Source organism: Pseudorca crassidens, chromosome 10 (genome assembly GCF_039906515.1).
Source record: "Pseudorca crassidens isolate mPseCra1 chromosome 10, mPseCra1.hap1, whole genome shotgun sequence".
Lineage (NCBI taxonomy): Eukaryota > Metazoa > Chordata > Mammalia > Artiodactyla > Delphinidae > Pseudorca > Pseudorca crassidens.
The window spans coordinates 20,237,532-20,254,922 of record NC_090305.1 but is presented as its reverse complement, the minus strand read 5'-3'; the positions used below and the strand labels follow the sequence as shown (position 1 = coordinate 20,254,922).

Below are 17,391 nucleotides of genomic sequence, written 5' to 3'. Positions count from 1 at the left end.
GGTCTCTGTGATGAGAACAATGACAAGGGCACTGCCCTGTCCCTAGATCTGCACCTTCTTCTAAATCCGTCTCCTATGTGGGATGATGGGGTCACACAGAGATTACTGTTTCTTCCATCCCTGCGCTCCAGATGATAAAGCTGCCAAAGCCATGTGTGGTCCTCCCTGTTACTAGACCTGCAACATTAACATCAGTACCACACACACGACCCAGATCTCCCACTTTGTATCTGAGCTGGTCCTAGAAAACGGTAGTTACAAACCCCTGGGTGCAAAAAGACAATGTACTGGGCGAGCGAACTGAAAGAAACAGATGGAATTGCATAGGAATCCAGACAGGATTTAGCCCTGGATTGGAGGAGGTAACGCAGAGCAAAACTGGGTGCCGTTACAGCAATACTTGCCAACTTGAGTATGGGGAAGAAAGTAACTGAGTAATCTGATAGGCTCTTAACACATTATTGACCGGAGGATTTCTGCAGAAACCAACACCTCTGGCCGTAATATCTCTGGTCAAAAATGTGTCAAAAATTAATCCGCTCAGCCTCCCAGGATTCCGCTCTGCTATCCTAGAGCAGTTCAGTTTCCCTTGAAAAACCTTCACTCTGAGCCACTGGTTTGACTGCAGAGTATCAGGTCATGCAATGTGAACAAGACAGAGAGAGCCCAGTTCCCATGGAACTTCCATCCTGGGAGCACTAATGATTTCAAGGACCCTTAAGGCATCTACCTCTCATGACTAATGCAATGGGGAGAAAAAGTGGCATGAAAAATAAAGCTTTGAATGATGGACAATCGGGAGAGCTTTCAGACTGACTATATGAAATGTGTACAGCTTTCTAGAAGGAAGTCTGCTGAAAGGATCAGGTTCAGGGACATCAACATATAAATGCATGCAGAATCTCATTTTAATTGTAAACAAAATTGCTTATTTGTATCTGAATTATGATCAAATTGAGATACATGGGAGCCAACTGCCACAGTGGGAAAAGTCATCAGTACATATGAGAACTATTGCCCCTATTTTCTAACAAACTCCAGCTCAACACACGGCCCATGTAATCTCTCCTCTTGCACCTCTAATTCCTCCGTTCTCTTCTCCCTAACTCATACCCAAATGAGAAAAATACAAACACAGCGTGTTGTAAAACCTCTCAAATGACCCCCATAACACTCAAATTGTGCCATTATGAATCCTTCCAAACTCCTGTGCCATTTAAGTACAGACTGTTCCTTCATGGGTAAGCATGCTCATTCTAACACAGAGAAATGTTCAGCCAATATAATTTGTTGCAACTTGATTAGAAAAATACTATTAATACAGGCCACCTAACAGGACTGGGGGTAGACTCTTCACACAGATGCTGGCTTTAATTTTAACAGTAAGAACCATGGGAAAAAATTAACTCCTCAAGAAGAGGAGATAAACTTTAAAGATCTGGGTGATTAAGATAGACACCTGAAAAAAGCCAACTACTTAGGCATTAGCAGGAGAGATGACATCTAGAGCAGTGGTCCCCATTCTTATTAATCAAGCCCACTACAGTAAAAAAGTTTTCTAATTTTTTAGAAAAAAATACTCTAATTTTTTAACATTCAGTTATTATATACGAAATATATCATTGTCATTATATATTATAAAACCAAGATAGAAATCTTAAAAGAAGTCAACAATAAAAATAAATAGAGGTTCTAATGTTTTTTGTAGCTCCTTTGGTTACATACATCCTACATAAGAAGCCACTGATCTACATCAAGAGTCAGCAAGCTACAGCCCACAACATATATATATATATTTTTTTAACCATTCTTTTTAAGGATTTATTTATTTATTTTTGGCTGCATTGGGTCTCTTAGTAGTGGCACGTGGGATCTTTGTTGAAGCACTCAGGCTCTTTGTCACGGCACGCCGGCTGGCTTCCTCTCTAGTTGAGGCGCCTGCGGACTCAGTACTTGTGGTGCACAGGCTTAGTTGCCCTGTGGCATGTGGGATCTTAGTTCCCTGACTAGGGATCGAACCCGTGTCCCCTGCATTTGAAGGCAGATTCTTTACCAGTGGACCACCACGGAAGTCCCCACAACATATATTTTTGCAAATAAAGTTTCACTGAAACACAGTCACACTCATTCAGTTACATACTGTCTAGAATTGCTTACAAGCTATAGCAGCAGTGATACATAACTGTAACAGTGACTGTCTCATAAAGCCTGAGATATTTACTATCTGGCCCTTTACAGAAAATATTTCCAACTTCTGATCTAGAGTCTCAGGAATGGAAAAGTCCTTCTAGCCCTTAATGAAGTAAGAAAAGCAGATGATGATAGTCCACCCCATTAATGTGGTGTTCACTGATGAAATAAAAATTCTCCAGCTGAGAAATTAGGAAAAATCTACTCATGGGAAAATTCTAAGTTTGGACAGAGTTTCCCGATTTTACATAGTACTCTACATAGTTCAAGTAACTGTATTTAGGAGCTTCTCTAGATATAGTTTAATCAACAAATTAAGCACAGGGGATTAACTGGAAAGTTTAGCACTGATGCCACACATAATCTATTAACAGTGTAAAAATCATGAAGAGTATACGAAGAAAAGCTGGAGAAACACCTCAGGCTGCCCTACATGTCTTCACTCCTACAGACCAGCTGTTCTCCAAGTATGGTCCACGGACCCCTGCGGGACCCTGAGACTCACTTAGAGGTTCACAAGTTCAAAACAATTTTTATACTAATACTAAAACAAATTTGTCCTTTATATGATGTTGACATTACACGGATGGTGCAAAAGCCATGGTGGCAAAAACTGTTGGTGTCTTAGCACAAACCAAGGCAGCAGCATCAAACTGTGCCAGTCATCACTGTATTCTATACCACCACACAAACAAACATCCATTTCATTTAAGAATGTCCTTGATGGGACTTCCCTGGTGGTCCAGTGGCTAAGACTCTGCGTTCCCAATGCAGGGGCCCGGGTTAGATCCCTGGTCAGGGAACTAGACCCCGCACGCCGCAGTTAGGAGTTTGCATGCCACAACTAAAGATTCCACATGCTGCAACTTAAGATCCCACACACAGCAACTAAGATCCGGTGCTGCATAAATAAATATTTTTTAAAAAGAAAAGAAAAAAGAAATCAAAGTGATCTGCCAGACTGGTGTAGCTTCAAGATGGCGGAAGAGTAAGACGCAGAGATCACCTTCCTCCCCACAAATACATCAGAAATACATCTACATGTGGAAAAACTCCTACAGAACACCTACTGAACGCTGGCAGAAGACCTCAGACCTCCCCAAAGTCAAGAAACTCCCCACGTACCTAGGTAGGGCAAAAGAAAAAAGAAAAAACAGTGACAAAGAATAGGGACGGGACCTGCAGCAGTAGGAGGGAGCTGGCAAGGAGGAAAGGTTTCCACACACTAGGAAGCCCCTTCGCGGGCGGAGACTGCTGGTGGCGGAGGGGATAAGCTTTGGAGCCGCAGAGGAGAGCACAGCAACAGGGGTGCGGAGGGCAAAGCGGAGAGAGATTCCCGCACAGAGGATCGGTGCCGACCGGCACTCAGCAGCCCAAGAGGCTTGTCTGCTCACCCTCCGGGGCGGGCGGGGGCTGGGAGCTGAGGCTCGGGCTTGGGTTGGAGCGCAGGGAGAGGACTGGGGTTGGCGGCGTGAACACAGCCTAAAGGGGGTTAGTGCACCACGGCTAGCCGGGAGGGAGTCCGGGGAAAACTCTGGACCTGCCGAAGAGGAAAGAGACTTTTTCTTCCCTCTTTGTTTCCTGGTGCGCGAGGAGAGGGGATTCAGAGCGCTGCTTAAAGGAGCTCCAGAGGCGGGCGCGAGCCGCGGCTGATAGCGCGGACCCCAGAGACGGGCAAGAGACGCTAAGGCTGCTGCTGCCACCACCAAGAAGCCTGTGTGCGAGCACAGGTCACTATCCACACCCCCCTTCCGGGAGCCTGTGCAGCCCGCCACTGCCAGGGTCCCGGGATCCAGGGACAACCTCCCCAGGAGAACACACGGCGCGCCTCAGCCTGGTGGAACGTCCCGCTGGCCTCTGCCGCCGCAGGCCCGCCCCGCACTCCGTGCCCCTCCCTCCCCCCGGCCTGAGTGAGCCAGAGCCCCCCAGTCAGCTGCTCCTTTAACCCCGTCCTGTCTGAGCAAAGAACAGACGCCCTCAGGCGACCTACACGAAGAGGCGGGGCCAAATCCAAAGCTGAGCCCCAGGAGCTGTGAGAACAAAGAAGAGAAAGGGAAATCTCCCCCAGCAGCCTCAGGAGCAGCGGATTAAAGCTCCACAATCAACTTGATGTACCTGCATCTGTGGAATACCTGAATAGACAACGAATGATCCCAAATTGAGGAGGTGGACTTTGGGAGTAACGATATATATATATTTTTCCCCTTTTTCTCTTTTTGTGAGTGTGTATGTGTATGCTTCTGTGTGAGATTTTGTCTGTATAGCTTTGCTTTTACCATTTGTCCTAGGGTTCTGTCTGTCCGTTTTTGTTTTTTTTTTAACTTAAAAAATTTTTTTCTTAATAATTATTTTTTATTTTAATAACTTTATTTTACTTTATGTTCTTCTTTCTTTCTTTCTTTTTTCCCTTTTATTATCAGCCGTGTGGAAGACAGGCTCTTGGTGCTCCAGCCAGGCATCAGTGCTGTTTCACTGAGGTGGGAGAGCCAAGTTCAGGACACTGGTCCACAAGACACCTCCCAGTTCCACATAATATCAAATGGTGAAAATCTCCCAGAGAGCTCCATCTCAACATCAAGACCCAGCTCCACTCAACGACCAGTAAACTACAGTGCAGGACACCCTATGCCAAACAACTAGCAAGACAGGAACACAACCCCATCCATTAGTAGAGAGGCTGCCCAAAATCATAATAAGGCCACAGACACCCCAAAACACACCACCATACATGGACCTGCCCACCAGAAAGACAAGATCCAGCCTCATCCACCAGAACACAGGCACTAGTGCCCTCCACCAGGAAGCCTACACAACCCACTGAACCAACCTTAGCCACTGGAGACAGACACCAAAAACAACAGAAACTACAAACCTACAGCCTGCGAAAAGAGACTCCAAACACAGTAAGTTAAGCAAAATGAGAAGACAGAGAAACACACAGCAGTTGAAGAAGCAAGGCAAAACCCCACCAGACCTAACAAATGAAGAGGAAATAGGCAGTCTACCTGAAAAAGAATTCAGAGTAATGATAGTAAGGATGATCCGAAATCTCGGAAACAGAATGGAGAAAATACAAGAAACATTTAACAAGGACCTAGAAGAACTAAAGAGCAAACAAACAGTGATGAACAACACAATAAATGAAATTTAAAAGTACTCTAGATGGGATCAATAGCAGAATAACTGAGGCAGAAGAACCGATAAGTGACCTGGAAGATAAAATAGTGGAAATAACTACTGCAGAGCAGAATAAAGAAAAAAGAATGGAAAGAACTGAGGACAGTCTCAGAGACCTCTGGGACAACATTAAACGCACCAACATTCGAATGATAGGGGTTCCAGAAGACAAAGAGAAAAAGACAGGGACTGAGAAAATATTTGAAGAGATCATAGTTGAAGACTTCCCTAATATGGAAAAGAAAATAGTTAATCAAGTCCAGGAAGCACAGAGATTCCCATACAAGATAAATCCAAGGAGAAACACACCAAGATACATATTAATCAAACTATCAAAAATTAAATACAAAGAACAAATATTAAAAGCAGCAAGGGAAAAAGAACAAGTAACACATAAGGGAATCCCCATAAGGTTAACAGCTGATCTTTCAGCAGAAGCTCTGCAAGCCAGAAAGGACTGGCAGGACATATTTAAAGTGATGAAAGAGAAAAACCTACAACCAAGATTACTCTACCCAGCAAGGATCTCATTCAGATTTGACAGAGATTAAAAGCTTAACAGACAAGCAAAAGCTAACAGAATTCAGCACCACCAAACCAGCTTTACAACAAATGCTAAAGGAACTTCTCTAGGCAGAAAACACAAGAGAAGGAAAAGACCTACAATAATAAACCCAAAACAATTAAGAAAATGGTAATAGGAACATACATATCGATAATTACCTTAAATGGAATGGATTAAATGCTCCAACCAAAACAAAAAGACTGGCTGAATGGAAACAAAAACAAGAGCTGTATATATGCTGTCTACAAGAGACCCAGTTCAGACCTAGGGACACATACAGACTGAAAGTGAGGAGATGGAAAAAGATATTCCATGCAAATGGAAATCAAAAGAAAGCTGGAGTAGCAATTCTCATATCAGACAAAATAGACTTTAAAACAAAGACTATTACAAGAGACAAAGAAGGACACTACATAATGATCAAGGGTTCAATCTAAGAAGAAGATATAACAATTGTAAATATTTATGCACCCAACATAGGAGCACCTCAATACATAAGGCAAATACTAACAGCCATAAAAGGGGAAATCAACAGTAACACAATCATAGTAGGGGACCTTAACACCCCACTTTCACCAATGGACAGAGCATGCAAAATGAAAATAAATAATGAAACACGAGCTTTAAATGATACATTAAACAAGATGGACTTAATTGATATTTATAGGACATTCCATCCAAAAACAACAGAATACACATTCTTCTCAAGTGCTCATGGAATCTTCTCCAGGACAGATCATACCTTGGGTCACAAATCAAGCCTTGGTAAATTTAAGAAAATTGAAATCATATCAAGTATCTTTTCTGACCACAGCGCTATGAGACTAGATATCAATTACAGGAAAATATCTGTAAGAAATACAAAAACATGGAGGATAAACAACATACTACTTAATAACCAAGAGATCACTGAAGAAATCAAAAAATACCTAGAAACAAATGACAATGAAAACACAACTACCCAAAACCTATGGGATGCAGCAAAAGCAGTTCTAAGAGGGAAATTTATAGCTATACAAGCCTACCTTAAGAAACAAGAAACATCTCAAATAAACAACATAATCTTACACCTAAAGCAATTAGAGAAAAAAGAACCAAAAAACCCCAAAGTTAGCAGTAGGAAAGAAATCATAAAGATCAGATCAGAAATCAATGAAAAAGAAATGAAGGAAATGATAGCAAAGATCAATAAAACTAAAAGCTGGTTCTTTTGAGAAGATAAAATTGATAAGCCATTAGCCAGACTGATCAAGAAAAAAAGGGAGAAGACTCAAATCAATAGAATTAGAAATGAAAAAGGAGAAGTAACAACTGACACTGCAGAAATACAAAGGATCATGAGAGATTATTACAAGCAACTATATGCCAATAAAATGGACAACCTGGAAGAAATGGACAAATTCTTAGAAATGCACAACCTTCTGAGACTGAACCAGAAAGAAACAGAAAATATGAACAGACCAATCACAAACACTGAAATTGAAAGTGTGATTAAAAATCTTCCAACAAACAAAAGCCCAGGATCAGATGGCTTCACAGGCAAATTCTATCAAACATTCAGAGAAGAGCTAATACCTATCTTTCTCAAACTCTTCCAAAATATAGCAGAAGAAGGAACACTCCCAAACTCATTCTACGAGGTCACCATCACTCTGATACCAAAACCAGACAAAGCTGTCACAAAGAAAGAAAACTACAGGCCAATATCACTGATGAACATAGATGCAAAAATCTTCAACAAAATACTAGTAAAGAGAATCCAACAGCACATTCAAAGGATCATACACCATGATCAAGTCAGGTTTATCCCAGGAATGCAAGGATTCTTCAATATACACAAATCAATCAACGTGATACACAATATTAACAAATTGAAAGAGAAAAACCATATGATCATCTCAATAGATACAGAGAAAGCTTTGGACAAAACTCAACACCCATTTATGATAAAAACCCTCCAGAAAGTAGGCATAGAGGGAACTTTCCTCAACATAATAAAGGTCATATATGACAAACCCACAGCCAACATCATCCTCAATGGTGAAAAACTGAAACCATTTCCACTAAGATCAGGAAGAAGACAAGGTTGCCCATTCTCACCACTATTATTCAACACAGTTTTGGAAGTTTTAGCCACAGGAATCAGAGAAGAGAAAGAAAAGGAATCCAAATTGGAAAAGAAGAAGTAAAACTGTCACTGTCTGCAGATGACATGATACTATCCATAGAGAATTCTAAAGATGCTACCAGAAAACTACTAGAGCTAATCAATGAATTTGGTAAAGTTGCAGGATACAAAATTAATGCACAGAAATCTCTTGCATTCCTATACACTAATGATGAAAAATCTGAAAGTGAAATTAAGAAAACACTCCCATTTACCATTGCAACAAAAAGAATAAAATATCTAGGAATAAACCTACCTAAGGAGACAAAAGACCTGTATGCAGAAAACTGTAAGACACTGATGAAAGAAATTAAAGATGATACGAACAGATGGAGAGATATACCATGTTCTTGGACTGGAAGAATCAGCATTGTGAAAATGACTATACTACCCAAAGCAATCTACAGATTCAATGCAATCCCTATCAAACTACCAATGGCATTTTTCACAGAACTAGAACAAAAAATTTCAGTTTGTATGGAAACACAAATGACCCGAATAGCCAAAGCAATCTTGAGAAAGAAAAACGGAGCTGGAGGAATCAGACTCCCTGACTTCAGACTACACTACAAAGCTACAGTAATCAAGACAGTATGGTAATGGCACAAAAAACGAAAGATAGATCAATGGAACAGGATAGAAAGCCCAGAGATAAACCCACACACATATGGTCACCTTATCTTTGATAAAGGAGGCAAGAATATACAGTGGAGAAAAGACAGCCTCTTCAATAAGTGGTGCTGGGAAAACTGGACAGCTACATGTAAAAGAATGAAATTAGAACACTCCCTAATACCATACACAAAAATAAACTCAAAATGCATTAAAGACCTAATTGTAAGGCCAGACACTATCAAACTCTTAGAGGAAAACAACAGGCAGAACACTGTGACATAAATCACAGCAAGATCCTTTTTGACCCACCCCCTAGAGAAATGTAAATAAAAACAAAAATAAACAAATGGGACCTCATGAAACTTAAAAGCTTTTGCACAGCAAAGGAAACCATAAACAATATTAAAAGACAACCCTCAGAATGGGAGAAAATATGTGGAAATGAAGCAACTGACAAAGGATTAATCTCCAAAACATACAAGCAACTCATGCAGCTCAATATCAAAAAAACAAACAACCGAATCCAAAAATGGGCAGAAGACCTAAACAGACATTTCTCCAAAGAAGATATACAGATTGCCAACAAACACATGAAAGAATGCTCAACATCATTAATCATTAGAGATATGCAAATCAAAACTACAATGAGATATCATCTCACACCGGTCAGAATGGCCATCATCAAAAAATCTACAAACAATAAATGCTGGAGAGGGTGTGGAGAAAAGTAAACACTTTTGCACTGCTGGTGGGAATGTGAATTGGTACAGCCACTACGGAGAAGAGTATGGAGGTTCCTTAAAAAACTACAAATGGAACTACCATATGACCCAGCAATCCCACTACTGGGCATATACCCTGAGAAAACCATAATTCAAAAAGAGTCAAGTACCAAAATGTTCATTACAGCTCTATTTACAATAGCCAGGACATGGAAGCAACCTAAGTGTCCATCAACAGATGAATGGATAAAGAAGATGTGGCACATATATACAATGGAATATTACTCAGCCATAAAAAGGAATGAAATTGAGTTATTTGTAGTGAGGTGGATGGACCTAGAGACTGTCATACAGAGTGAAGTAAGTCAGAAAGAGAAAAACAAATACCGTGTGCTAACACATATATATGGAATCTAAAAAAAAAAAAAAAAAGGAAAAAAGAAAATGGTCAGAAGAACCTAGCGGCAAGATGGGAATAAAGATGCAGACCTACTAGAGAATGGACTTGAGGATGTGGGGAGGAGGAAGGGTAAGCTGGGACAAAGTGAGAGAGTGGCATGGACATATATACACTACCAAAATAGCTAGCTAGTGGGAAGCAGCCGCATAGCACAGGGAGATCAGCTCGGTGCTTTGTGACCACCTAGAGGGGTGGGATAGGGAGGGTGGGAGGGAGGGAGACGCAGAGGGAAGAGATATGGGGACATATGTATACATATAACTGATTCACTTTGTTATAAAGCAGAAACTGACACACCATTTTAAAGCAATTACACTCTAATAAAGATGTTAAAAAAAAAAAAAGAAAAAACAATGTGATCTGCCAAAAATGTAAACTGATGCCACTTTTCTTGCTGACTGATTTTTGTTTTGGAAAATAGTTATTTTTTATAAAAATGGTATATAGGGCTTCCCCGGTGGTGCAGTGGTTGACAGTCCGCCTGCCGATGCAGGGGACTCAGGTTCGTGCCCCGGTCCGGGAGGATCCCACATGCCTCGGAGCAGCTGGGCCTGTGAGCCATGGCCGCTGAGCCTGCGCGTCCGGAGCCTGTGCTCCGCAACGGGAGAGACCACAACAGTGAGAGGCCCGCGTACCGCAAAAAAAAAAAAAAAAAAAAGGTATCTATATTAGCATGTTATAGGTTTACTAGCATTATTTTTAAAGGACTTAATAAACTTTTTTTGGTTTTAATTTCCAATATGATAAATACCATAAGATAAAACCCACATGAACAATGCAACCATTTTTAAGACTATAAAGAGATTCTGGGACCCAAAACATTGAGACTGGATACTGTAGGCCTACCTACTCTTATCTTATTCTACAATTTTGTTTTTATTGAAAAATATTTACAAAATAAAATATCTTCCCTTTATGTTTCTCAGTGCACTTTTTCATGATCTACACAGGAAACATCTTCCCTAAACGGGAGTATGACATTCCCTCAAATACAGGAAGAGGGAGAACGGCTCTAAGCAAGAGAAAACTCCCTGTTCCACAAAAAGGAATCAAATCTGAGCTTGAGACCTGCGGGCTTTAGGCTTTAGCCACATCTACAGACACAGCTGAGCCTGCTTCACCATCCACCGTAGACCCAGGCTGTGCACAAAGGCCATATCCATCCAGCACACTTTTTCTTTGCTCAGTTCAGTTGGCCAGAACTCTTTGGAGACTCTGCTACAATTCTGGACTCCCTGCCAGGTAAGTGGAAAAATAATTTGAAATGGTATTTTGGGGGCAAGATGCTGGTGGTAGAAAGAGGCAACCATCCTGTCTACAATTCCAATCGTCCAAATGGCATGAAAGGTACACCTGGAATCTCAGATTTCTCTGTCTGCATTCCAAACAGAGAGAAAAGATTTCTCAAGCTGGGATTCATTGCGATGGAGCTATCATATCTGCCCACCTAAAATAAGTAGCAGCATCTCCAGGGTTAAGGAGATAGGCCGGGATAGATGACCACAAAGACTTGCCAGGGGCAGGGGGGTGGGGTGAGAGGGGGGTTGCAGTGCTCAGCTTTGTCAGGTATCAGAATCACTTTGCTAGGTCTGCTCTTACAGAGAGAAGGGGAACGGAATGAAGTTTCTTCTCCGGGGCCTGATCACACAAGCCACAGCCCTACATATAGTAAAGTCGACATCTTAAAACCTACAAGTCTCTCAAATAACTTGTAACAGGCTTCAGTGTTTTATTGTCACTATCGTAAGGTAGATATTGGCAAACTGATTTCCAGCAATATATGCATATAAACCCTAGCCAGTCCCAATAAAGGAACTGTAAAGTCATTTGTTAGGATTTTAGCATAAAGTTCCCTTATAGAAAAATGTTCTAAATGGCAATTAGGCAAAATAGTACTGTATTTTATATACAGGGTAGATTAAATAGATTTGTGGGCTGGCATAAGAACCTAAGAATTGAATTGTTTCCACAGTTTATAAGTGTAAATCCTGGACTTGAGGTACACTCATGCACCCCCATCCCAAACCAGTCGTAGTGATAAACACACTGGAAACTCTTACTTAAAAGGCAAAATCTAGAGATTCTTAGGCTCTCCTGATTCCCCTTATAAAAAAAGGATTCTCTGGAGATAATGTACACTTATAAGTACCGACAGACAAGGGCAGCTCTGAAAGCAAAATCAGAAGTGAAAGAAAGGAAAGAAAGAAGCTTACCTGTGGTCAAGATGACTGAAGTCTTGTAAATTCAATTCCCTGGTGTCTTGTGTCAGATAAATTGTATCCACATCCTATTTGAAACATAATTCAGTCATATAAACAGTCCCCATAGAGGATCAGGGAAGCAAGAGAGATGCAAAGAGAATCAGACAATGACACAGGCAGATTTTTATGTAATCTGAGGAAGGAAGATGTTAAGCAAGCAATGAATGGTGGGGGGAAAAAGAGAGAGAGAGCGAAATAAGCCAGTCAAATACTGGAATATTCTCCAGGTGTGTGTGTGAGAAAGTGTGTGTGTGCATGCGTACAGATACACTTACCCATTGTACTTCTTCCCTGTATGAGAATCCAAGCCAGTCACAAACACAGGCATACATCTGAGAAAATCCACCTGAATTATACAATAGAAATGTGACAGGTTTTCGACTAAATGTTTTTTAAGTTAAAATTTAAAAGCTTAAATATGGCCGATGTTGACAGTGCTGATTATTCTCTCCTTTTGGGAAAACAGCAAAGATTCTCCCCCCTGTTCTACAGTAAGTACATAGCAGGATGCAATATAGCTTAAATATAGGATGTTTGTCCACCAATCTAAAGTCTGTGCGGTGCTAATTACACCTTAAAAGTAATTGTACCTTTACGGTAGCACACTAGGAATAGACTTAGCTTCCTGGCAAAACGGCGGCCATCCAGCCATTTATTTTTCGGTTTTAAAATGCGTGCTCACCACAGGGGCCCTGCTCGGCCACAGTCTGGCTGTCCCACAGAGCCTGGAGACTGGCCAGTCGCTCAGATGGCTCCATGCAGACTTTTTTCATGATTCTCCTGTAAGATCAACAAAAACAACGAGACATTTCAAAAATCAAGTTTTCTGAAATGCACTCAGAAATTGTGATACACCATTTTTTTTTTAAACAAACATGGGTTTCGGGACTTCCCTGGTGGTCCAGTGGTAAAGAATCCGTCTTCCAGTGCAGGGGATGCGGCTTCCATCCCTGGTCAGGGAACTAAGATCCCACATGCCGCGGGGCAACTAAGCCTGCGCGCCGCAACTACTGAGCTCACACACCTCAACTAGAGAGCCCACGTGCCGCAAACTACAGAGCCCATGTGCTCTGGAACCCGCACACCACAACTAGAGAGAAGCCCAGGCACTGCAACAAAAGATCCCGCATGCCTCAGCGAAGATCCCACGTGCCGCAACTAAGACCCGACGCAGCCAAAAAAAAAAAGATGGGTATCACTTCAATTTTGGTAAATATAATTCCATTTTTTGAGTACTAGGAGCTGGAGAGCTATAGGAACTTAATAATAAAGCCCTTTATTTAACGCCCATTTGTAAGCTAAAGGTATCTCACAACATAAATATTCTCCATGTTTAGTTCTTTCACAACATTAGATTTTATTAGAATAGTTAGAAAATGGTGTGTTCCACTCAATAAATTATCTAATTTATCTAATAATAATTTATTAGATTATGTGTACACTAAATATAAATTACTAATTTTCAAGGAATTAAAGTACAAACCTCCTCTTCTGTCCTTCCATAGTACAAATAGTACAAATGTCCATCAAGAAACTGGGCATTTCATATTGGAAGAGCTGTTCCTTTTACTATCTCTTCCCCTGGACTACAACTCCTAGGGAGCCTGTGCTTTCCAGAGACTGAACACAGTTCAAATCAGTTAGCAAATAACATGTGATAGGGAAGGGAAAACAGGAATCTAGGAGCTAAGTGGGAACCAGGTCACAGTGAGCCTCAGAGGTCAAAGGAAGGGGTTGGGATTTTATTCTCAGGGCAATGAGGAGGCACAGAAAGGCTACACAGGGAGTATAAGATGATCAGACAGCACTGCAAACAAACTGCTACAGGGGTGGGGGATAAGCCTGGGGCAAACTTGGGAAATAAAGAGATAAAATAGCTTGAGAAATTAAAAAGAACTTCCGGGGCCGTTAAGAGCCCAGTGAGAGTGAACGTCATGAATTGTTGGTGGTACCAAGCTGAACAGCTGTGTGATCTTCTCCTACAGCTCCCAGCAGCCCAAATGTGTGTGGAGAAAGGGCAGTTGGCTTGCTGCACGGATGCAGGCTTTCCAGGCAGGCGAGCCAGAAAAACAGTGGGGACAGAAGGAGTGGGGGATACTGACAGGGCCCCACTGAAGTGATGGACACCATGGGGCTTGGCGGTCAGGAAAGGAAGGGAAGGCAGGAAGGAGATGGAAACAAGGGGAAAGCCAAGGGATCCATGGCCTGGAGGCCCCCCAGAAGTCCAAGTACGGGTACCGCCAAGGGAGAGAAAGTGAAAGACTAGAGGCTGTGGTCCGAGAGAGATGACTAAATGATGATTTCACCCCAGGAGAAGCCGTTCCAGGAGATGACAAGGTGTAGGGTGTGACCATCAAGGGTAAAGCGGGGTGGAGGGGTCACGGGCTGTGAGGAAGGCTGCTGGCAGGTCGAAATCACCCAGGACCATGACAGGCCCTGGGTGCAAAGTGGTGAAATAAACATAGTAAGTCACACTGAACATCATTTTAATCTTTCTTTAATGATTTAAAGCACTTTGGCTATGTGTATAATGCTTATCCTCATGAATTTCCATCACCTTGTATTGTACTGGAAGAGAATGGTCCCAATTATTTCCACTTTCTGACTGGATGAATATTCCAGATAAAATGTGCCAGAGCCTGCTGACAAGTTGCCTGGCTGGCCTGTTCTACTCCTAGAAAAAACTTCAAATACATACCCAAGCATTTCAATACAAGCATTCCGCTAGCATTGAAAAATACTCCTACTTCTTTATAATTTTTATGACTGAAGCATAAGCAGGTATTACCAATTGATGTCAATTATCAGTGATCCCTTCAAATTCTCGTGTAAATGCATGACATCTACAAATGCAACATGATTTTTCTGTTTTACCTGAACACACATATGATTAACTCTCATTATTCTAAGAGTGCTTAATTTGGGGACAACTGTGGGTTAAAGAAGATGTTCATCATGAAAGTGATATTACAGAATCCCGCAATTCGGAATGGTTCATCGCAGTTCAATACCATCATTCTGGTATCGCAGTGGCATTATTTTCTGGCTACAAGACAGCGAAGCCGGATATTATGTAAAGAAGGAGCAGAGTGGTTGGAAGCAGATGCATTTCCACAGATGAATTAACTAAACCTTGGACACACCAAACTGGATTTATGTCTGACTTCATCTGAGATCACATTTCTCTGCTAAAATTCTTGCTTTATTTCAGCTGAACTGTAGGGCATGTTGTTTCACTAACACACAGGATGAAGTTGAGCTAGTCCAAAACAGACAGAAAATAAGGCAGGAAGCTGGTAGGATTAAGAATAGGAAGGTGGCTGTCTAGGATTATAGGGAGGAATAAACTAATCCTTATGGCAGGTGCAGAAACCAGAGCCTAATTTTACTCCAAAAACAGCACTGGACAGTCACACTCAGAAGTAGGAGGAAATCATCTGGAGAGGGAAGCAGCCAGTGTAGACATCCACGTGAACAGGGCCCTGCTGTGAGGTGGTTACACCTGGCATTTTCCCTAAACTTCAAACCACCCTTCAAAAGTATCAGTCTGAGCTTCTCCAAGTAGCTCCCCTTCTGTAACAGTTTTCATCTTTCTTTTTTCAGGAAGGAAAAAAAAATTAGGTATCAGGAACTAAAGGAGTATCATGAAACAAGTGCATTTATTTACATAAGAGGTAAAGTCATAAGAACTAAACTTCCAGAAGGCAGCAACTGTTTCTTATGTTTTCTAACACTAGACAGAGACAATGAGGAAAAGAAAAATCTACCCCACATGAGTTCTGCCTATAGCTAAATAACAGCAAAGAGCCATCTGTGTATGCGCCACAGGGCACCTGCTCACACACACACACACACAAAAAGAGCGCGTGTGTGTCAGACACAGACAGACAAAGGAGTTGCTGTCAGAATAAGTGCCCTAAGAGGTAAACCAAAATCCTAGCGAACAGATACGTACATCCTGCCTCTCACTAACAGGCGGCACTATACAGCTGAACCAACTACATTTCCATTACGTGCATTTAATTTACACAAGACTCAGAAAATAGTTGTATGTGGTAAGAACAGTGAACTCGGTGACAAGCATGCCCGCTCTCTATGCAAATCTCATGCTTAAATTGTTGACGTGGGAAAAAAATCTGCAAATTATTTTAATCCAGGTAAATTAATTGGTTTATCAAAAATTCAATTCCAGTGCTCATCCTATACCATACGGCAGTTGTCGCCAGAAGAGGTACACGTTTTACTGACGTAAACCACACCACACAGTGCTACCTACTGCTTTAGAGAAATATAGAAACTGCCACAGCCTGTAAAGCACCTTTCTGTTGTTTAACCATAAACTTCTATTTTCCCACTTCTCTTCACTTATAATAACCTCACCTTTTCATACTTAACCGGCTTTCGACTTGAAAAGGGATTTGCAATTCCATTTTTATCATCGTAGTAAAGACGCACTGTCCTAACATACCGACACTAATACCCAGCCAACTTTCAAATTGTCACATACGTGAAAGAATAATCCAATATGATGAAAGCCTAGAAGAAAATCATGTTAGAAGGTTACTGTTCTGTCACCTAAAAAGGTATTATGAGCCACATTTAACAACAAAGAATCAAATTAGAGAAATGCAACCAACTTACATAGAAACATATAATAATAATAAATCATAAACATCAAATAAATCCCCTACGGATGTCACCCATTTCCTTTCCAACAGTGGAGGCTTTCATTCCAGGGCCTCTGGGTAAGAACAGCAACGGGCTATACAGCTTAAGACTTGTGGAGCACTTGTTAAGCAGTCAGCACGAGTTAATTTAATCCTCACAAAACTGCATGAGTATCATTATTCCCATTTTACAGAGGAGGACACTGAGGCATTGAGAAGTGCATTAACTTGCCAAGAGTCTCGCCCCCTAAAGTAACCAGACAATCTGACACCTTCTAGTTCCACCTGGAGGCTCTCTTCCCCCAGGTTCGTAAATCAGTGCTACAAGACTGATTCTCCCTTAAGTGTAGCTGTCATTTCATTCTAAAGTTCAAAAGCCTTCACTAGCTCCCTACTGCCTATCCCAGAGGCTTTTATTCAGGGCCTCTCCAGGTGTGCCTTACCTTTGTCTCACAGTGATATCTGCAGGCTCCCAATTCTAACTGCTTTAGGCTGCCTGCTGTCCTCCTAAGGCAAGTTAAGTTACAGCTGCACCTGCCCTCGCCTCTGCCTCCAGCCTCCAACCTC

The 17,391-nt window shown here is 41.6% G+C and overlaps 1 protein-coding gene across 10 annotated transcripts in view; it reads right to left on the bottom strand.

Annotated features, from left to right (window-relative positions):
* CARMIL1 (capping protein regulator and myosin 1 linker 1) overlaps positions 1-17,391 on the bottom strand; it is a 317,492-nt gene that overhangs the window by 154,313 nt on the left and 145,788 nt on the right. For all 10 annotated transcript variants that reach the window (XM_067752167.1, XM_067752164.1, XM_067752166.1 and 7 more), the window contains exons 6-8: positions 12,840-12,937; positions 12,433-12,503; positions 12,110-12,183 (exon numbers count right to left, since the gene is read on the bottom strand). In XM_067752167.1, the coding sequence (XP_067608268.1) occupies positions 12,110-12,183; positions 12,433-12,503; positions 12,840-12,937 (243 nt within the window). The remainder of the gene's footprint in view (positions 1-12,109; positions 12,184-12,432; positions 12,504-12,839; positions 12,938-17,391) is intronic.